The sequence below is a fragment of the Coturnix japonica genome, chromosome 11 (assembly GCF_054131305.1).
Source record: "Coturnix japonica strain WE chromosome 11, WE-NBRP24, whole genome shotgun sequence".
NCBI lineage: Eukaryota > Metazoa > Chordata > Aves > Galliformes > Phasianidae > Coturnix > Coturnix japonica.
This window is the reverse complement of record NC_140673.1, coordinates 26,560,494-26,583,532: the sequence shown is the minus strand read 5'-3', so window position 1 is coordinate 26,583,532 and position 23,039 is coordinate 26,560,494. Positions and strand designations below refer to the sequence as shown.

The following is a 23,039-nucleotide window of genomic DNA, read 5'->3' as shown; positions in this document are numbered from 1 at the left end:
TGACCTGTCATCAGCCACTTACATAATGCATACGTAGCCAAAGAGGAGGCAACATATGTGTACTACATTATTCCTATCATTACTGTAAAATCTACAAGTTTCAATAACTGATGGTGGATGTGAATTGCTCAAAGATGATATCCTCTTATATGATTGCATTACGCTCCTTATGTTGCCACTTTTCATACCTGAAAAGCTTCTCTCTTTTGCTTACTGTCCTAAAGTACACTGAAGGGAATTGGATAAAGAACAAAGCTGGATTTGCAGAAAATAATCCATCTCAGCATATTACCATGTACTAACAGAATGATTGTGGTAGAAGCGAAGCAAACACAGCCGATGTTCTGTGGAGGAACAATACTGAAGAGACACGTCCAGCAAAGAACAAAGAATGAGGTCTGGAAGAAGACTTCTAGGATGATGACACTGAAAGAATTCAGATTCAGAGGGATTTTTCCTGAAAGCTGTGAAGATTTCTGTTTGTAAACAAGTATGAAACAGAAGAGGATACTCCCAACTGATGCTGCAGAAGACCGTTTTTGATTAACCTATTAGGAAGAGTGATCATTAGAAAAGATGTTACTTGTCTATGGAGACATCTCCTTCCAAGCAAACTGAATTTGTCAGAAAGAATCACTGTATCCACTCTTTCAAATTCTGGCAGTCTTAGAAGTTCTTCTCACAGAGCTGATGGGTATCCCCAGGTGCACAGAAAGTCTTGTGAAAACAGACCATGGATGAGCCTTAAATAAGACCTCACTAGTGACAAGACTCCTCTCTAAACCACACAAAAATCCAAAACAGAGAGTCTAAATAGGAGCAAAGGCATTTAATGATCTGAAAAATGACTGAGGTAAAACACAGCTAAATACAGAAAGGACCTATTAACTAATCAATCAACAATTCAAATCTAAAAGGCTGAGCTTCTAAAAGAGAGGAATTCAGCAGCATCCGATGTGCACTGAAAATAACGTTAATGGAACATTCATATTATTCATTCTTATATCGCCAATTATCAAGGCTCTTAAAAGTTGATATATTTGCCAGATAGCTCAGATCCACATTCCACGGGAAATCTGCATAGGTCTTGGGTGCCTAAATACCTTCTGAGGGTCTAGGTGTGTCTCTCTCAAGATAATTAATTTTTATGGGATTAACTACAATAAATCAAACTGTATTAAGTAGATTTAGTAAAGTCCAAATGACCATGAGGTGCAATTCTGACCTCACTTCAACTTAGTGTAGTGCTACTACTTTACACCACATCACCTGACACTGCACAAAGAGGCTACTTGTGGTTTATGTTGCCCTCAGTAAAAGCATACGTACACCAAGCAGACATTTCAAAACAATTTCTAGCAGGAATTGCTAATGCATCTTTTTATGCTCCACTGTTCGACCAATTCCTTAATCTCCTCTAAATGAGACAAAATTCCATATCAGAAAGAAACACGCCACAGCCATTCACATCTACTTTTACATCTTCCAAAGAGGTTTGTAAGAAGATTCATTCATTTTTTTGTATGTTACTACGACCAAGCGTCTTCCTTTTCAAATGTGAACTGAGTACCACATTTTGTTTGCTATGTTAATTCAAGTGCACCTTTCTAACAAAAATGTATAAGCACATCTAGACCCAGAGGACACTTCTGTTACTTGAAAAGCCAGACAGAATAGGACTATGAAGAAAACCAGCCAAAGCTTTGCAGAAACCAACTTCAAAGCAGTCCACCACCAAGGTAGCTCTTCAGTACACCGACACCAACAACGCGAGCACCGAATGACTTGTAGCAACCAAGTGAGAATGTTGGAAGATTGGCATGGCCCAGAAGTGACTGATGTGTCCCTATCTCAAGCAGCTATGCACTGACACAAGCATAAGATACTCTACCTAATATATTTTCTCCTATTCCCCACCCTCTTCAAATAAAAACCTGAACTGACTTCAGAAACCTGCATTTCCACCTTTGCAACTGCTGAACTGTTATCAGGAGTTGTACCAAACATCTCAGCCTCACAAAAACCAAACACGAGCCTCGACAACGACAACCTCCAGGTTCTGGAGCTTTGGAAGCACAGCCTGGCTCTGAGTGTGTCACACGTGGCGATGACTTTCCGTGGCAAAGCACTGGGACGCCGGGTGCTGTGGCTAATGTTTAAGCTGCCTGGGGGCTCTTGGGTTAAGCCTCACCTCTGGGTCCTGTAATGACAGGTCGATGGTGCTGTGTGAAAGCCGTTCCAAGGGAGGAGGTCTGCGAAGGCGAGGGACTGCTGAAACCAGACTTCTCTGACTTCTTTAATGCAGTTGGCGATGGCATTCCTGGCAAGAATGATTGATAAGTGCAATTTAATAATGCTAGGTCATGGAACGACAGCCTATGCATTGTGAAAGTGGGTGCAGAAGCAGCTAGATAAACTTAAAGGACAAACGAAATTGAATACAACAGCAAGCTGAAAGCTCACTTTTATTTATGGGCTTTTTTGAGGCAGAAGTGGCCATGGTTTGCTGTGAGCAATGAGTACTAGAAGGCAGCCATATTTTTCTTCTAAATCTGAAATATGGATAAGATGCAGCTTATTATTGCTACTGAAACCTACTCTGCTTTATTTTTAGAAATCTGTAATAGCTGGAGCATTTGGATTTTTACAGGCTTTTTATGAGTTCTGTCTTTCACTTACTGGTTCAGTAGATTATGGCAAATGGATCTTTTAAACGTGCTTCAAGACTCAAGGCACGACTTCAGAATGAAGTTTTCCGAGTCCAAACCCTGCCCTTCCTTACTCCACTGACTTCAAAGGTATTTGAAAGTAATATATTTATGTGGTTCCCTTTTGCTTTCAAAAATTTTTAAAGGGTGAATGGTATTTGTGTCTTGATATTAGAAGCCACAGTGGAATTATTTCAGCTGTTATAATGCCCTTGAGCTATATCAAAGGCTTCCAAAGAAAGGTAAAGTTAAGCTGCCAGTGGGTGAAACCTCTCCCGTGGACAGGCAGAAATGGCACAGTGCAGCTCTGACTGTTTTGTTACATTTCCTGAGATCAACTTCTGCTGATATGCTACCAATCTTGAGGCCCTTTTGGCTTCCACGTGGTTCCAAAGAAATTAATGGAACAAATATACAGGCTCTCAAATCAGGGCTTTTTTTTTCTTTCTTTCTTTTTTTCTTTTCTTTTTTTTTTTTTTTAAGTGTGATTTATGCTTAGATAAAATAATGTTGCAGCAGATAGATGAAGACGTGTGTCCATATTATTAACTTGATTTTTATAGATGTAGAGGCATATGGATATCCTGATTATCTGCATGTACTCTGAAAATAGATAATTTCCGATACATGCAGTACATCACACATTTTGCATATCCATAAGGATTTAGCAAAACAAAGTTGCAGAGTTGTTGGGGTTTCAGGTTAGCAAGCAAAAACTAAGATAACATGGAAGTTGAACTTCCACCAGCAAAGCCATTCAACCTACTCTGTATTTTACAGAATGTAATTATTAAAAATGGAAGAGAAAGGTCTGGACAATGTTATCTCTGGACAATATCATTAACTTTATATTTAATAACACTAGCTTTATAGTCCCTTGGATGTTGATTGCAATAAGCAGAAGCCTTCTTGTTCTTTATACACTGCTCTGCTGGGGTCTTAATGGTTTCAGTGAGGGTTTGCAGTTTATATTTCATCAAGTTAAATAGTAAAGGAGTGGTTAGAGCTCCAGTGCTGTAATTACAGCTTTCTGTCTTGAAACTGTTTGCTACGGGGATTTGCTGTTGTGAGGGTTGTTTCCTCATACTAAGAGAAGTTACACATCTAATCTTTTAAAAATAAGAGTTTGGAATGGACAGAGATAAGAAAAATGCCGGGTTGGTTCCTTTCACATTGCTCTCAAAGATTTTGGGTAGGGACACAAGCAAGAGAGTTGGTTCAGTTTGGGGTAAGTGAGAAAAGGAGGCTGAGCTAAGCTATCTTCAGTGACATATTTCTTTACAGCCTGCTGGATTTCTGCTCACATGGCACGTTGGGATTTAACTTTGTGGCTGCTCTTTCTTTGAGCGTCCACATCCAGGACAAGGACACTCAAAAGAGATCAGGGTGATGTTGACCCTGATGTCCTTACAATGGAGGAACTGGGGAGGAAAAAAGTGAACAGGTGTCACCCCAGCCCTAAGCACAGAATCAAGGGGCAGTGGCAATATTTGTGCTCCTGGTGCTGGAGGAGCTGGGCTACTGCACTAAAAACCTGCCTGCATCTGAACCACTGCCTGGGGAAGGGGCAGGGAGATGCAGCCAAAAGCTGCAGCACGTTTATGTGGATGCATCCAAACACTGGCACCACAACAGTGGTGGTGGATGACCTTGAAGCACGGCAGTGCTGAGCAGGGCTGCGTTCATCCAGGAAGGGCTTCTGTAGGGTTGGAACAGATGCTGTCATTGGAAAATAGAGGTTTTGATGTAACACTACATTGTGAAATTGAGTAGACATACAAACTGAAGCACTGATTATTGGTTCCTTCTTTTCTTACATTTGTTTGTTATCATCGTTCTGATTGCCATCATTACTACTGTTGCTTTTTTTTTTTTTTTCTTTTTAATTTCAGGATATTCTGAAATGTGTTGCTTTGGAACAGGCCAACTCTATCATGTTTTCATTTTGTTTGAGGTTTGTAATGACACATTTTATCGTGAGTGATCATATCCATCAGATCTCAAGAAAAAAAATGGCTGCTTCCTAGTTCAGAAGAATATGCAAACAGGAGCTTAATTACATCACTTAATATTGACCAAGAGAAAGAAGAAGTTGAGCTTGCCAGCTCATTTCCAAAGCATGTTTTGTCCTTTAAGAGGGGAGGGTATGACAGAAAGTTAGGCAGTGCAAAGCAATTAGCATCATTCACATTCTACGTTGCGCTAGCATGGTGCTCTAGCAGCAAAATTCAAACATTCTCTGAATGGGTTAATAAAAGAAGAAATACAGTCGGCATGCAAGAGAAAGGTTTCCAAGAACAAGCCAAAATATGTCCCATTCTTCTAAATTTATCACAGCCATGTCACATTATCCTTGAAACTGCCAGGAATGTCAATTTTTTTTGCAATTTTAAAAAAATATCTCATTTAGCACCATATGTTTGGTTAATGTGCCTGATATATCCTGCGTATTCTTTAGTCCATCCATTTCTAATACTCATTTTCTTTTTTTCTCCCCTCGCTGAGCCATATGTTACAACGCTGGTCATTCTATTGAAGCTCCTTTCAGGAGCTGAGAGCAAAAGTGAGCGAACTCAGGTTTAATCACCCAGAAAAATTTAAATCTGATTCTCCAGCTCTCGCTCTTAGGTAAGCAATCTCAACACTTCAGTTAGCTTTGTAGGTGCCCGGTGCCTATGGAAATCAGGCCACCTATGAGATTGCATGTTGTATATTAACAACTGTGAGGCAGGAACTAAATGACTAAAGATAGGATTAGGTGTTTAATTTTTGGCACCCATGTATGAGACTCTCGGCTAGTTTTAAAGGTCTTCTGTTTCATACCTAATGAGTTTTAACACATTTAGTGGTCCGCAGCCCTCAGCTTCCCCTCCTGTGTTGCTCAGGGATGCAGGAAATTAAAAAGTTAAAGCTGGAGCTACCAAGGGCAGAGCCCAGGGAGGATGCTGCTGCCTTGCACCGCTTTCCTCAGCATTGTTCCCGTAAGCTGGCAAATACTGGGGACCACAGCATGGAAGACCAGGTTTCAGCACTCCACGTGGTGGTGCCAACCCTTAAGGACACCTGGGAGGCCCAGCTCTCCTCTGCTTCCTCCCTAGTGCGGGGCAGCAACAAATTACTCTATCCCCAGCCCATCTCAGCTGTGCTGGCCGGTGAATAGGGAATGGAGCCAAGGATCCTCCCCATTCCCTGCCTCTTTCTATCCATCTGCTCTGAGTAAGGAATAAACAAGAACAGCCAGAACACAACGGCTGGGTGACCCAGGTGGGGTTTTCAAGTGTTCCTTACTGGTCTGTGCACAGAACTGTTGTCCAAATCACAGTCACACCTGGCTTGGTTGGGTAACGTAGTTTCACAATCCAGGTCTGACTCTCCTCAATGTTATTTTTGAGATGAAGAGACGAAAATCAGAATTAGTCTGTTTTCATCTTATGGCAGCTTTTAACTACAGAATAAGTGGAAAAGTTAATTGCTAAATAAAAAGAAAATAAGGGGATATGTGGCACGAAACACAGATGGAAGTCTGAGTGGGTGTTTCCATAGCTCACTGAATTCATGCGGTTGTATAAGTACATATATGCCAAACATATACAGTCTTAGCCTGCTCCCATTAACATGAATCGGTTTTTGTCAATGGACAGAGGGAGCCAGACCAAAGACCCTGATGGTGCTAAATGGAACAAGATGTATACTTTCGTATTTTTTTCCACAAGGAAATATTAATTTGACATTGGTTTTTCAGTTGAAAAGAATTTTAATTGCCGTACACAATAAGCAGAAAATTCAGACAACAATAATCTTGAAACTGTTAGCAGCATTATATTTCTATCAAGGAATTTGAGTGCCTTTTCAACATTAGAGCTTTCTGAATTTTCATTAATTTGGCATTTCCCTAAACACACAAGTTATTTTGTTCATTCCACGTCATGCATCACACCCTTTTGCTCAATGCATAATGCAAGCGTAAATGGGGTCCTTGTCCTTGAGAGACTCTGGTTACTGGAGCCATTGCACGGATGTTGAAGTCCCGCAGTAAGACTTTCCAAAACTCTGCACTTCGCAAACCTCCAGCCCAAGTTTAATCAGTGAGTGCCCAGGAATACTCCATGTTCCTCATCTTCTAAGGGGCACGGGAGCATTGTGGTTTGTTTAATTCCTCTATCTCCTTATGTCTGCCAGTACTAGAGATGTACCACATAAGAGTCTTCCTTGAGTACAGCTTAAGATCTTCAAATTTTCATGCATGAGGCTGATATATATTTTAATGGATTGGAAAATGATGTGTGAGAATTGAATGCACCAATCCTTCCCAGAGCAAACAAGTACCTATTAACCTACTTCCCATACAGCTAGGCACCTTATTAACGGAGGTACTGAAATGACGAGTAACTTTGATGAAGTGAACATATTCATATAAGAGAAAAATTCCCCTCTTCTCCAAATCTACAGCTCTGTATCTATACGTTCATCCAATTTTGCTTGTTAATTACTAAGATAATTCTGACCATACACATCTTAAACAATAACTCCATATCAAGTCAGTCACACTGACCAGCTAATATTCACCTCCAAAGACGACTGTTAGATAATTACCCCAATACTCCCAGCAGTTCCCTGCCACTAGACTCTTGATGAAGATTCAGAAACAACAAAAGCTATGAAGTGTGACTTAGATCTTCATTCTCAAGGGACACTATAAAAAGGAATCACAGAAGCTCAGATATCACCAGGTGGACCACGAACTCAACAACATGCAGAACAAAGAGATGATGCATAAAGACAAGTTGGCTGTTGAAGAAAAAGCTGATACGAGGGAAGAATTTTCCAAGGAATTTTCGTCCTTCCACAAAAATTATTCCATCCGTATCTGAAATAAGTATCAACAGAAATGCTGATTGGCTGCTTTTTCTTTTTTCTTTTTTTTTCTTTTTTTTTCCTTTTTCCTTTTTTTTTCTTTTTCTTTTTTTTCTTTTTTTTTTTTTCTCTTTTTTTCCTTTTTCCTAGGGAAGCCTTAATTTCAAGTTTCTTGAACTTTGGATGGCTATGCTACTGTCAGTCATAGCAAATCTGTTCTACTTATTGCTGAGCGAGCTTTGTCTTCAGCTGAGCTACAGTCACACTAGCTGCCATCCATCAGTTTACTGTATTAGTTGCTCCAGTATGTGAAAAATACAGTGCTGATAGAAACTCACTTATTCTAATAAAGTGCTCTTTAGTTTCTATGTTTTGAACGTGTGCTTGCTCCTCTGGTCACACTCTGAGTTACCGTGATCACTGATTAACCACCTGCCAGTGAGCACCTCACTTCACAAAGCAAAACCCAGCTTAATGAACAATGATTGTACAGAAGTAAAATGAAAGCTCCCATCTATCCACTTATCAAACTACTGCATATGCATCAGCAACACACACAACCAGTTTCCTCAGAACTCGACATCTGACAGATATCAGGAAAACAGAGCTAATCTATCCATACCCATCAACATCGTATCATAGGTGACTGCCAGATACTTAAGAAGCTATCCAAAAGAAATGTCACAACTCTTTTTCAAGACGCTACAAAAGAAACGTTCCAAATAAAATAAAGCAAATGCACGTACAAGTAAATGAGCCAAAGAACTTAATAAAAAGAGATTGATTAAAATGAGGACCAGAATGTTCAAAAAGGACTAAGAGAGAGAGGTGCCAAAGGCGCATTAAATGAATTCAATGGCTTTAGGCTTTAAATGCTTTTGGATTCCTCAGCAATTTTTAGCCAAAAATGATTATTCAAGTTAGAATCGGGATTCTGATGCCACTTAGGATAAAGAAGGGCGATATTTCTACTCTGTAAATGAGCACTCCTCCATTTACAAAGGAGAAGTGTCAGTTTTACCAGTGATAAATCCTGTCTACAGAACGTGAAACTGCGTGATGCAACATTCATCATTATTTTAAACCTCCTGCCCATTAAATTCTACCCTAAGTACTTTGGTGCAGTGTCCCCATAGAGCGTATTATCTTATCTGCCTGTACCTGTGTTCACAGCATCATCTGGATTGCTTTTGGTGTTGTAAGTGAGCCTCCATCCTTGCCTTGCCATCCAAGGGACCCTTTAAATAACTAATAAACTGTTACCAAATGTTTGACTAACTTCAAAATAAAACTTCATCAGTTTTAAATTTGAAAATTTTAGTGAGAAGCATAATAAGCAGCAAGGTAACAGTTGGCTTCTCCCTCTAATTTCTACTTTGTTTCCATTTTGTAAATACATACACCAATAAGAACAAAAAACTGTTTCCTAATGATGTCTTTAAACTTCATGATGTCATTTAAAAGTCATGATTCCATTTGTTTCATTTCAAATGCTGTCTGAGACTTTTTCAGTGTACTTGGCAGATTAGATATAGCAGCGGGGACAAACTGCAGCCATCCATAGGAGAATATACCTTTATGTGGGTGCTTTGGGGATGGAACATCTATAGCTGTTAGGCAAAAAAAATTCCATCGTAAATTTGGATGGCATTTACAAAGCCCTCTAAAAAGTCTTTGCATATGATTATAGCTGAGGTATGATATTTTTGCAAGTAAAAGACCCAGAATAGATTTATGTTTCAACTATATCTTCCTGAGATGCATATGGATTCTAAATTGCAAGTGATGCTAAAGGGAATTTTAGTAAGCATAGAGGATTGAGTCAAATTTTGTTGTTTCTTTTTTTTTTTCCTCTCCCCCTCCAAAATCCTTTGCTCAATGTTTGCATGCCATCAAAAGATCATCGGCTATCCAGGCTATATATAACCATGATGGCTACTAAATGCCAAAGGCATGAGATGGAGATGGGTAAATATGCAGATTTTTCAGACTTGTGACCTCAGTTACTGCATGGTAATGTTCTGAAATGACTTTTACGATGACAGGACTAAGTTTGGTGCTAATATTGGTTTTGAACTTAATCGGTACACACAGCCATTGAACATATGTTTTAATTAATAAAAGGGCTGTGGACAGGACTGAAAATAACTCAGATGATTTAACATGCACTGTCAAGTCACCTGATCTCAAATTGTGTATAGGTGAAGAGTCTACACATTATTCCTAAGAACGAAAGAGTTGCAAACTGAATTCATGTATCATTCCAAGCTGAAATGGATTTACAATTTGACAGGTCAAGAGCGTACTCATGGAACTGTTATGTATTGCTATGCAGTGGCTTTGGGTGTTTTTATGATACAGCTGCCCAGGTTTGACAGTCATAGGGCTGAACAGTCATCTCATCGCTCCATAACACAAGAACTCGTTTGGAGCTGAAATAGAGCTGCTGTGCTTTCACTGGAAGGTGCCCATAGCTGATGTAGGCTGGTGTGTGCCTCCTGCAACAGCACTGTAGGGCCACCACCAGCAACTCCCCAGCAAGCCCCAGCAGCTCCTGCTCAGCACAAACTTAACAGCTTTCCAACAAGTCAGATCTCACACAGGTGATATCAGACAGGCAAAAATCAGCCTCATTTTTCTGCATCCCCAATAGCTTCAGGATTCTAGGAGGAACAAAAAGCCCCTCTGGAAAAAACTGAAATGTTCCTATGGCCGAGGAGGCGAGGGCGCAGCAGGGTGGCTTTGGCTTCACTTCCAGAGGAGCTGCTCATGAGTTTTTCTCATCACCTCTATATCCACTGAGCAGCTGAAAACACGTCTGACAGAGAGGCAGAGGGCTCAACGGGAAACAGTCCCTACAGGTTCATGGAAACAGGCATGGAAAGGGCAGAGGTAACACATCCAGGCTCTCTCCGGGCTGTCCTTCTGGCAAAGTGCTCTCCTCCACCAGAGAACCCAAACAAGAAGGACAGCTGGCACACCCCCCAACCACCCCAATGTCTGTGCACCCAGAACAAGAGCATTGGCATTGTTTGAATAGGCACACCCACCATGTAGTGCTCCACGGTGTTCGGGGTTTCTTAGATATCCTAATTTTATAAAAGAAAGTAAAAGAAGAAAAAAGAAACAAGGTGAGAGAGAACACTATCATATTTTGTAGCAAGCAGGATACTGTGTGAAATCTTGGCCCAGTGAAGTGATAAAGAGAAAGCTTTCCTTTTGCTTAAGGGAAAACTTACGAGCAAATAGTAAAATTACCGAAATACCACATTGTAGAAAATGGGTGCATTTAGGCTCAATTAAGCTGTAAAAAGGAAAATGGCACTTTAGCTTACAAAAATGAAGGGACAGAGGGAGCTATCAGAAGTAACTTTACAAGATTTGTATGCATGAGGATGCTGCTTCACTGGACCAAGAAAGCTACAGTATGGGACAGGATTTTTCTTTAATAGACACTTTGCTAGATAGCTTTGTTGAACCTCAGAAACTGCTGCTCTGGCATTATGAAATAATCCTACATAACTTGATCTCATGAGCTTAGGAACACAGAAAAATAGCCATGCCAAATCAGATTACAGGGATCCACCTAGCCCGCCATCCTCTCTCTGACAGCGGTAATTAATGGATGCCAAGGAAAGAGGAAGAGACCAGGGAAAGCACACAGTGATAATTCTCCAAAACTCTCTCCCAGCCTCCAAGGATTTGTAATTCAAGGACTTCTAAGACAAAGTTGATACCATGGCAGTGAAGATACTCAAATCCAAATGCACAGATTTACACCCCCCGCCTCCCCCTTTTGGATCCCTACCCCCATGAGATTTCTACCCGTCACACAGGAGAGGTTTCACAGTTTGGTGCTGGCAAGTCCGGTGTTCTTGCCACTAACTCTAAATGAGCTAACAGCTTTCGAGCCCAATGATGTTATGTGTATAAGAGCATCCAACACTTTTTCCTACGTAAAAAAGTGACATGTGTGCTGAGGTGCTCTAAGTGTATATACTTTGGGAGATATCTTTTTTTTTTTTAAAAAAAAAAAAACAAGAATTTGGCTGCAAATTGATATTAACATTTTCCAGTATATGTGTAAAACACATGTTTCAGAAGAATAGAAGAGAGAAACTGTCACTCACTGGGAAGCTTTAGAGCTATCTGGCTCCCTGGGAAACTGCATGCAACTATTCTGGTGTCCAAGGGTTTGACCAGTGAGTTTCCTCTTCCTGCAAAGAATGAATGCAGAAGTAATAGAAAGTCTGAGGGGGAGGATTTTAGCAAATGGCTAAAGATACTCCTGTGCTGCTAACTTCAGCAGGTAGGAAGTGGGTGGTGGTAGAAGAGACAGGGTGGGAAGGGAGACCTGCCTGCCTTCCCCTCCCAGCTGCCAGCAGAGGGAAGGGGCAGGGGGCTGAGCTGGGAGAGCCTTGCATACTTCAGCTCAGCCCTCTGAAATCCCTTTGTGCTGCTGCACTGATACGCAACGATGCCGACAGGTCAGCACAGTCCCAGCACTGCACACAACGTCAGGACGATCTGCTCTGATTGCCCGGCTGTGGCTGTGACCGCCTTTCAGGATGGAGCACAGCTCACAGGCGCAGCACAGCCTCCTTTGTGGTGTTACCACTGCTTGCAAAACCCCCTGCTCCTGGACAGGAAAGGTGACTTCCCAGGCATCACTCTTATTTTACTACCCACTTCTCAGGGGAGTTTCTAAAGTTTTCATTTTTCTGATTGAATTGGTATCTATGTGTCAATTTTTACTTCATTTATAGAACAAATCAGTAAAACTGGGGACCCAAAGAAAGGTTTATCCTTTCATTTTTGATGGCATGTTGACTTGGTAAGATTCTAAAGGCACGCCTGACCTATTAGGGAGCCCCTATAACTTTTCTTAAAGCAAAAATTAGAAAGTGATCGAGAAGTTCTATAGAGGAGAGCAGAAATATAATTTTAAGCCTCTTAAAATTGCCTGAACTGTGAAATCAAGTAATGAACACTAGAAAAGGATCTGTCAGCTGGAATCAAAGCTCAGACTAGTCAGCATTTTCTTCCTAAACCTTATTATGGCGAAGATTTTTTCATCTCTGCGCTCTGTTCATCCCAACAAATAAACCAACTTGACCTCCACCTGTTACTTGGTGAAGTCTGCTGTCATCTTTGACTGAACCCTTTTCTTCCCCTTCAAAGCCCTCTGCACAACTGAGGAGGTGGGGAGATACAACAGTGCATCGATTCAAGTGGATACCAGCTCATCACCAGACAGCGTTTCACAGCACAAATGACAAGCAACAGAGGAGAGAAAAATGTAGTGCCAACGAATTCTGGAAGGGGGCAACATTTTTCATCAATTTAACAATGAGATTTCATAGAAAGAAGTTTAGTGTGTGTCTGTATGCGTGTGTGATATTATGAACTAGCATTGGAGGCAAAAACATTTTGCTTATGCCATAACAACGAACCTACGCTAACAGCACGTTTGAAGAGCTGCAGAACAGAGTGGGAGCTATCTGTGCTTCTCTTAGACTGCACGAGTGGAACGCATTAGATATTTCAAGGAGGCTCAGCTCCAAATGCATGCAGTTTTCTGGACTTGGAAGCAAATCGTGGCTATAGAACGTAACATGGCTAAATAAAACAAATACACATTACAGAACATAGCACAGAGAGACCGGTCATGAGGAAAACTGAACAGCAATCATTTCTTCAAATATATCATCATGATAGAACCATACAAGTAGCTTTCTAATACAAAGACATATCAGAAAAAAAGGCATTTCATATAAAGTTGGACTTCTCTGGGTGATTAATGCTACATTCAACAAAGGAGACAGTGTCTGTCTAATTACATTAAATACTTATCTTCTAGGGATTGGCAGGGTGTTTCTGCTCAATGTCACATTTCATGACAATGTAATGATAGATCCGTTTACTTACCAGTGCCATTAGCAAAAATTGTACTGTTTTCTCAACTGCCCTCATATCACAAAAATATTTGATTAACACACTGTAGCTTATCTAATACTCTAAGCAACATATTCCGCATAGTTTTCTCTCTATTAAAAGAACAAGATTACAGCTTGTAAAATTTTTATTGCACTCACACGAAAATAAATGAATAATGTCTGATACACTTCAAGTATCTCAGTGCTTCACAAAATGGGTTTACTTAATTTAAGTTATTAACTTATGCTTTAAACATCAGGATCGGGGGGGAAACTAGCAAACAAAGTACTCTGAAGTACTGCTTCCCACCCAGCCTGTAGTTATTATTTCCTTTACATATCAGCACGTCCTTTTGAAACTTCTAATACCTTAGGAGGAAAGAAACAAAAATGTTTCATTCCTTTGGTGAAAAATAGATAAGGCCATCTCCCAAGTATTTGGAATTCACCGCATCGTGAACTGACTCCTCACAGTCACACGACTGTGCCAACATACTGAGAACAATAACCTCTGGAAGAACGCACACAGCTAAGGCAGTTTATACAGTAACAAGGTAATTTCAGAACCCTGTATTGTAAAGAAGGGCTGTGAGGTAACATCCTCGCAATACATATCAGCTACCTGATTTTTACTAACAAGGTTAAACTACTGTCTGTTTGTCTCAGCACTCTTCATAATTCGCTTTTTAATGGATGGACAGGAAAAGTCAGCAGTGTATGGCACAGATCATTTTAGAAATAGGACAAGACAGCTCAGGGCAGGATCCCTCTCAAAACACGCACCTTCCTTCCACAGGATCAAATCAAAAGTGTATGCTTAGCTATTACAATACTTTCCATCTACTCCCGAATCCTCTGAGGGGTAGATTTATATACAGAAATTAAATGGCAAATTCAAAACCCAAGGAATCCTTTGATTCTTTTTCCGTTGAGAAGGAGATGTCACTATCAGATGGACCCAGGTTGAAGGGCCAGGCTCTCAGTGTGATGCTCCATGTGCATGCAGAAGGCACATGGGCAGCTCCACTCCTGGAGGTGCCAAGAACATCAACCCCATTTTAGTACATCACTGCATGCTGCCACAAAATGGTAGCACCAGAACTGGCCTCCATTAGATGTAACTCAATACAGCAACGTGGGGTTAACTAAAACTGGCCTTAAATCCCATACATGGCTGACACCATTCTCAACTGCCCCATATTCTCCCCCAAAATAATAGCAGATTTAGGATATTCGTTCCCTTAGCTGCAAGGGTTTTGGGGTGTGCCTGCAATTATCTGGAGATAAGTCTGACACACATTATCCTTCTATCAATGACATTCCCCTTAGCAGCCAACAGATTATCAGCAGCTTTGTGATATTCCAGGTGTCAAAGAAGAATTAAAACCACAACAATTGCCCAAACAAAGGGACAAAAGATGGGATACGTGTTTCTGAGCCCTGCATATCAATTTAATATGTGCAGCTGACAATGATGCAAATGTCCTCGGGAGAGAGGCAGCAAGATCCGTGCCCAAACATACACACACCACCATCAGCAAGATGGCAGGGAACAGAAGCAGTAGGATTCCCAGCCCAGGACACATGCCTCAGCAGGCAGAGCAACCCAATGAAACAATCCTCTGGTTGGGGAGAATTTTGGAAGCACCTGATATGGAAAAAGGCCCTAAACAAGCCAGATGGTACTTTTCGCTGGCAGCAGAAATTAGGAGACAGCCAAAAACATTACAGCATTTCCCCAAGAGGCCAGCGGATCGATTTTTAACCATTTCTTTTTAAAGCAACCCTATCAACATAAAAAATAATGTTTCTGTGCATTTTTAAATGGCTGATTTTGTGAACAACTCACTTAAGAAGGCAACAACTGGAAGAGATAAGAAAGGAATGGACTCCCACTTTCCTGGGGTGGTTGTATATTCGACATCAGGTTTCTATTCAGTTGCTGCCACTGTTTACTCTGAATTAAGTGCCAGTTTTTGTTCAGGGTTTTCCACTTAACATTAAAGAGAAAAAAAAAATCTGTAAAAGTAGAGAACAGGCACAATGGTTCTTATGACATGGGAGAAAGACTGTTTGCAAGGCTGCTTTGCCCTCTTTGTCCCCCCACAAATTACAGGGTTTCTAGATGATCATTTTTTTAACAGAGGGCAAACATTTATTTACTACCTACAAGTTCCCATTTGGCTACGGATTTGCATAAGAAATACAGCTGTTTGGGGGATCTTTTAATTTTTAAAAGCTCCAAATGGCCAGAATTGGCAATTCTGCCTGGATTACAGGACTGCTTTCAGGACTGGTTTTGATGTCAGATGTTGAACCTTTACTTTGACAGTCCCAAGCAGTTTCTTGAACAGCACATTCAGATTCTGTGCAGCCAAGTGGTTTGCACTCGAGGAATGGAAAAGGGATGTAGGTTGTATGAGCTGAAAGGGCCCAGAGAGACAGAGGAGCTACAAAGAGAACAACCAGCACCCTTTGTTTCACACATGCACCTTGCGTTGAGGATTGGCCAAGCTCAGAGAAGAATCAGGATGATGCCTTACTTTCCTTTGTCACTATTTTAGTTCAGAGCAAAGGCAAGCCCTAAGACAGGGTTAAATCTGGACTACATCCAAAGTGCTTTCTCCTGTTTGGAGCACAGTGGTGCATTAGCGTACTGCATTACAGATAAAACTCCTGGAGACAAACGTGGGCTGCTGTAATAAAACGGGATGTTACACTGAGTAAGAAGAAAGATAATCCATACATTTACAATTTCTCCAATCTCACTGACTGTAAATCCTTCCTTTTAAAATACAAGGTATTTCCTTCCTACAGGTGGAACCTAAGACTTTGTCTCCAGCCTTTGCTGATTTAAATTGTCCCACTCTTTTCAGCACTGCTGTTGGATGTGAGGATGCAGATACTACCTCATCTTATTGGCTCTTTGGAGTTCAAAGATCTTGAGGCAAACCCCAGTGAGCCAAATGAAGACCGTGAACAAAACTTCAAAACACAGCCTATAATTTTCTAGCTAATTTTAGCCACAGGATCTCTTGTGTTCTGCTTTTTGGTGTATATCACACTAAAAATAGCATCAAGCACTGATGTAAGAGAAGAGCAGAAGGGATGATCTCACCAGGGCTGCAGGCCCAGAAAGAGCAGCATGGGCAAGCGGAGGTGGGATATGCTGTGCATTACCTGCCTGCCTCTAACAAGACCTCAGTGAACTCAATAAAAAGCTGTAGTCAGTAGGCACACTAGACAGAGAGAATGAAGATTTTGCAGAGCTGGAGACCAAAGAAGTTGCTTACTAGTGGCTGAATAGGGAACAGCTGAGAGGTAGTGCTGTGCTTGTGCCACAAGCTCTGGGGTTATCAAGGTCACAGGTCTAGAGGAATAACAACTTCCACCACAGCACATACGCTTTCCTGCAGGCATAGGATGGCTCTGCATCCAAACCATTGCTGCACAATTCTCTGCTCCCCTATGCTCACTGACTGTGGTCAAGGCATTGGACACTGCTTAGCATGAAAGAAGCTAAGCAAGGAACGATTTACTCACTATTTCAGACTGTCAAAAAAATAAAATAAAAGGGGCATAAAACAGAATGATCAGGCAACAGATTTAAAGCAGGGAAAAGAAGCGGTTCTTCATTACAGAGTGCTGAGCTAAGCTGGGGCTCACTCCCATGAGATGCTGTGGAAGCCAAAATAAAGAATGGGTTAAAAACATCTGAGCACATCTCCACTGAAGGCTGTCAAACAAAGATGCAAACAGAGCCTCTGGCTCCTGAAACCAAGCTGCTTGCTGCCAACATCTGAGAGGCTGCACTCCGACATGCAGCACTGAGAAGCTGTCCTGCTGTTAGATTCCTTCCCCGAGTGTCCACTACCAGCTTCAGAAGCAGTGAAACGGACTAGTGAGCCTTTGGCCCAGCTGGGAAGAGCCATGCTTTTTTATTTGAACATCCACAGGCTGAAATGTGCTGCTCCTAGCTGCTGAAAAACAGAAGGATTGCAGTGGGTGCCCAGCTCAGGAAAGTTAAGATCTCAGGAGTGCTCCTGGATTTGTACAGAACTGGTGGATGAGGAACATCCAGAGTCAGTGCAGCACACACAGTGTGGGAAAGGAAACAGAAAAGGAGATGTAATAGAGTCTGCTTCCTGTTCCCATCCCTGCACTGTCTTCTCTCCCTCCCCTAACACTTCTCATTGCACATTTAAACTTTGGGTGAGAATGTTTGCCTTAAAGCAAAGCCTGTTTTCTCCTTCAGAACAAAGATCAAAATGAGTACAGTAGCTGCACTGTGTGCTGTGCGCAGCGATGGTTGTACTGGGAATGTTAATAAACAGCGCCAAGAGCAGAACTTCTGCATAAAAAAGGGTGTATGTTACAGCTCCCCTTCTCCCCCATTTCATGTAATATTTACACAGCTGTGCTTTGTAAAACGCGTAGGGGAGTTTTTTGTTATTATTTTTTGGTAATTTATTTACCTAAGATAGCCCAGCATCTGTTTTGTGGTGAGCTTCTTTCACAAAGTTTCACAGTTGCCTTGACTGATGCAGAAGGAGGTCATGGTCCTCACTCAGAGATCCGAAAACCATTTGTTTTGACCACTTAGCCATCCTGTTCGGCTAATTTGGGTTCAGTTCTGTGTTTTTGGTTTGTCCTCTGCTTGGAAATAGGCATCCCTTGGGGACTGGTCTGGCTAGGTGAGTATTTTAGTTATCTGTTTTATAAAATGCAGAAGTGCACAGGAATTTGGAATAATATGCATCATTTACTGGCTCTCAATATGCACTGGATATTGGCTCTGAAGGCTACTAATATTTTCCAGCTGCTTCCAAAACCCATGTCCAGTGCAGCCTTTGCAAAGGGTCCTTTCCCATGACTGCCTATACAGGTGATGGATAATTTTCCTGTGGCCTTAAGAATTAATAAAGCTGAACACTTTTGTACCAGTATACCAAGAGATAAAAATATAGCTTCTGCTTCCCAAACACATTAGAAAAAGCAAGTCTGCTGATCTCAACTGCTAAGACAGCACATGAAAGGAATGCAGTCCATTTCCTAACCAAGATCTAATCTATAGAAGAGTTTATAGATCCAAGTCAACATCCTGAATTGGTCCCAGAAGCAAATATAAAAAAAAAAACTAGTCCAACTTTCAGGAGACAGGTACAATGCTCTCAGTGTGCTTAATCCCATTTTGCAATTAAACAGTCCCATGCTGCACTATCAGATGATCTTTAAGGATAACTGTATCAGAGCAAATCCGCCTAGAACTCTCAAGAGTTGCATTTGACAGGCTCCAAATCAGCAAGAAGACAAACAGAGAGGGCTTCTGTCCTCCTTCTGTCCTCAATACTTGAGCTTTCAGAGAAAGTGTCTGCTTTTGTTGCTATATGCTACACTGAGGAAGAGCATTGCTTTTGCTCAGTGACACAAGTGAAATATAAACTACTTCACTGCCTTTTCTTTCTTTCTGTACATTAAACAGGAGAGGTGGCAGAACATGGCTCAGCCAGCAAGGACATGTGAAGAACATTAGGAAGGTGGACTACTGAAGCAGCACACCCATCCCAGGAATCCTTTCATCTTTGGGAGGCGTTTCTCCAGCCTTTGTCAGGGAAGAGTTTTCTATGCACTAAATTCTCCCTATCGATCTGATGAATGATTCAGATGAAGCCACTTGTGTGGAGCCAGAGATGAGTTCAGGTGCTCTCATGGCTGTTGGGGCACACACTGAAGATCTGCTTTTAACTTGGTCATTAAAGTCCATGCAAACAGCACATGTGTCTGATGGTGTCACAAGTAAAGCAATTTCTGCAGTTTTTAACTAAACTCCTGCAGGGCTCTACCCATTTTTCAGTGATGGACTTCCTGATGTCTGGAATTAGATGCAGAAAGCAAAGCCACAGCACTGAGTGGCTGACTTCTCTGGGGCCATAATAAAGAGGTGTCTTACTCAGGGGGCTACAGCAAGCTGGGTATGTGCCCAAACACCTGCATGGGACTTTGTTTTATTCAAAACAGAAAGAGTCAAGGGCTGAATCTCAGGGCCAAGTTTGTTGTGGTGTCTGCTTTCTGAGAGTGGGAGAGTGGGGGGGAAGGGGCCTTTGAGATGTGTGAAAACATACAGAAGTTTTCAGTCAGAGCAGAGACTTTTCAATTAGTATTTCTTTTCCCACCTCTCACTTCCCTCCATGGTATAGAAACAGCAATGCCAACAGCATGGCATGTTGTCACAGGTCTCATGCTGCTATTGAATTGCCAAAGAAAAGCTGAGCTATTGATCCAGTGGTAATTTGCTGTCAAGATGACTATATCTATTAAAGCAAATGAGTAGTGTTCATCAAGTTGAATGATTAACATTACTGCAGAAGACTGACAATACTCAAAGCACCACAACTGAACTGCTGCATTTTTCCTGGCTCACTAAGCTCTAACTTAAGAGTTTAAGTTACCCATTAAGGTTCAGTTCTGGAAAAATTCTGTTTAAAATAAACAACAACTTCCATTGGTGAGTAACTCATCAACTATGCAGCAGCCTGATTCTGATTGCCTGGCAGAGAAACACACACATTTTGTACAGTATCTGATAAAAGATCTATAATGTGCTAACACAAACCTATCATGTAGCACCTGTGACTAACAGATTGTGATATCAAAGTCTTGATGCCTAAGTGCTCCTGCAAATGCATTAAACTCTTAGCGGCAGGAACTGTAGACTGCCAGTGACAAGGAGCTGATACAGTATTTCAGTAGAAGTTGATAAAGTGCTAGTGCTCTATGGAGAAAAATCTTGAAAACCACTGGGCAGCTTTTGTTTTGATGGGATACTGTAGTGCAGAGAGCAGGGATGAGGGAACACAAGACTCCACAGAACCAAAATTATTTAATAAAAGCTCCATACTTTGCAGTAGCTGGAGCATGCTCTCATACTACATTTAACTTCAGGCATCTGCCCGTTCACCTGAAACCAGCAGCATCCACACAGGCCATGCTAATTCCATGTACAGTCATGGAAGCAAGAAAGGCAACATGAACCCAGTCATGCTCTGCTTCTCACCTGCAGCAGAACCTGCAAGAGCTGGGAGAAATGATGGAAATTGTGTGTAGTGCTTTGGAGGTGGAAAGTGTGGGTTTGAGTGGGAATGGTGAAGCAAGTAAATGAGTCCTAGATACAGTACACAGCTTAACAAAGCTCAGGAAGCATTCCTTAGAGAAAAGGAACAGTTAAAATTATCTCAAACCAACAAGGCAGCAAGTTCTGCCTGCTGTAGACCTCTTAGCATCTATAATAATCAGAAAGATCAACACAGTGGAATGGTGATGCAAGAGGTGTAACAACAAAGGGACTAATGCAATAGAAAGGTGCTACAAAGAAAAAGCACTCACCCATCTCCAAAGATTTAGGCTTGCAAGGGAAACTCCACACAACAGAGAACAACAGACAGAAAACCTACCCCAGTGGCAGACAGCCCTTAAATGAGGTCTAAGAGAGTTGGAGGCTCCATCCCTATCTGTCCCACAGCTGAACTGCCTTCACCTGTGCTCCCAGGGCTGACTGAGTCCTTTCCCCAGGTGCTCAATCAGTGGTTCAGGCTGTGACTCAGCAGTTCCCATTCAGTAACTTTACAGCTTAATGGTACAAATCAGCTTGATGATATCCTCTCTGTAAACCAAAATGTTCCGGTGATCAGAGAAACTGGATCTGTTTCTCACCTCCCATTAGAAAGGCCAGACTATACAATGGCTGGAGGTTGGTTTGGTTGTGCAGTGTGTTTGCTGTCTTGTGATATTAAGTTCAAGGAAGGAAAAAATGGTACCAACTCCTGCTGATAGAATGTCAAGGTGTCTAATGAAGCTGCCACACAGAGAAGGTGCAGTCCTCATTCATGGCTATGTGAATGTGCTGCTTGGTTGTTCTTTACACCCTAAAAACCCTAAAAGAGGGCCACACAGTGTCACATTTGGGAAATACTGAGTAAATGCAATTGGCTGGGATCCTGGATGTAGACCTCCTCTGGATACAAGAAATTGAGATCTTTCCTTGTTGTTTTTTTCTTTCATAAATGGGTCTATGAGTACCCAACAAAATCAGCTTAAGGAAGTAACTGTAAGCCATGTAATTCCTATGCCTACTTGTGATCTAATGAAACCTGTCCACTTCAGCAAGTCACAGAATAGTAATGCCAGAATTTGATTTGATATTGATTGTTTCAGGTTTGAAGTTGAATGTTCCCTCAACAAAAAAGGGATTATTTTTCTTTCTTTTTTTTTATCTTTACATTTTTCATACTTTCTACAGTTAGTATTTTTTTAGTCTTTGTCAGTAGTGTAACACAGTCATTGCAAACTTCTCTGAGCTCTCAGTGTATGATGCTGATTTTTGATGAGCCTATAGACCTTTTGCTTGAGGCCAGTTCAGATGTAGTCTGCATTGCTGATGCTGGGATATATTGTCTTTACAGATTGTCTTTTCTACCTGGTGCCAAATGACAACTGCGTTTAGGGCACAAAGAGCACAACCTATGATCTCCCTTGTACCACTTCTCTGGTATTTCCAGATATAACTCTCAGTAGACTTTGAGAACAAACTCATCTGATCTGTTCTTGAATGAGTCTTTCTGACTCGCAAGGCATTGATAAAAGGTCTTTTGTGAATACAGAGAAGAAGCTTTTTTGCATGTTGAAAGCCTTTTACAAAGGCAGCCCGTTCCAGATTTCAGAGGGCAGTAGCTGAAACAGCTTGGACCAGTTGCCTTCTATAACCAGCAACGGGGAGAGATATGGCACTCGTAAGTTAGGGGTCACTGCCACTGCAAGCAGAATACTCCAAAATAAGACCTGAGCTCTACAGCTGCATAGAAATTGCTCAGAAATTATTTTCAGAGAGTCCCATAGATGGTGGCATGAGAATGAACAGTTCTAGCCTGAATGGCATAGCAAGCAATCCTGAGGCTGACTTTAACAGTATCTTTACTATCAAAGACGTGTCCAGCAGTCTAACAGGGAACTCTAGCCCACTGTAAGTTCATATAACACTATCAACTTCATGAGCCACTTGTCTTTCAAGCAGGCAGTGTGAGTGTGATTACTAATTCCTGGAGGTTTTTTGTGCTGAAAGACTCAGCTGGTTCCTGGGTTTTTGAAGGTGAAGTTGCATGAGAGCACAGCACAGTGTGATGAGAACAGCCATCCATCTGCCAGCAGGAGGACCAGAACTCCCCCCAGCATGGAAGTGGATGCAGGGCAGGACTGCAACTGAAGCAGAGCTAAATGTCCCCTCTGAAATCTTGAGGAGTACAAACACCTTTCTTGGAATTACTGTCCTCCAGGGACTGCACTCACTTGTGGAAGTACAAGCCCTAGGAAGATCTAAGTAAAGAAATTAAGAGGATGCTCTGAATTTGCATTTTAAACATTTTTCCCATGTGACGCTATAGAAATACAATGGAAGTAAAATTGGCAAACACTGTCCATATGCTGCACTCCAAAATGACTGGCAGAGCACGATGAGAACATTACTCCTGGACTGAATCAGAGTGCATTA

At 41.5% G+C, this 23,039-nt stretch overlaps 1 protein-coding gene across 39 annotated transcripts in view; it reads right to left on the bottom strand.

Moving 5' to 3' along the window:
* Positions 1 to 23,039, bottom strand: part of NFIA (nuclear factor I A) — a 323,759-nt gene that overhangs the window by 44,929 nt on the left and 255,791 nt on the right. For 11 of the 39 annotated variants that reach the window (XM_085511652.1, XM_085511654.1, XM_085511656.1 and 8 more), the window contains one exon: positions 2,192 to 2,320. The exons of 7 other annotated variants lie outside the window; for them this stretch is intronic. In XM_085511652.1, coding sequence (XP_085367778.1) covers positions 2,192 to 2,320 — 129 coding nt within the window. Of the gene's footprint in view, positions 1 to 2,191; positions 2,321 to 10,612; positions 10,652 to 11,692; positions 11,780 to 23,039 lie in introns of all 39 variants that reach the window. 21 more of the 39 variants (XM_085511645.1, XM_085511646.1, XM_085511647.1 and 18 more) reach the window with 4 other exon arrangements.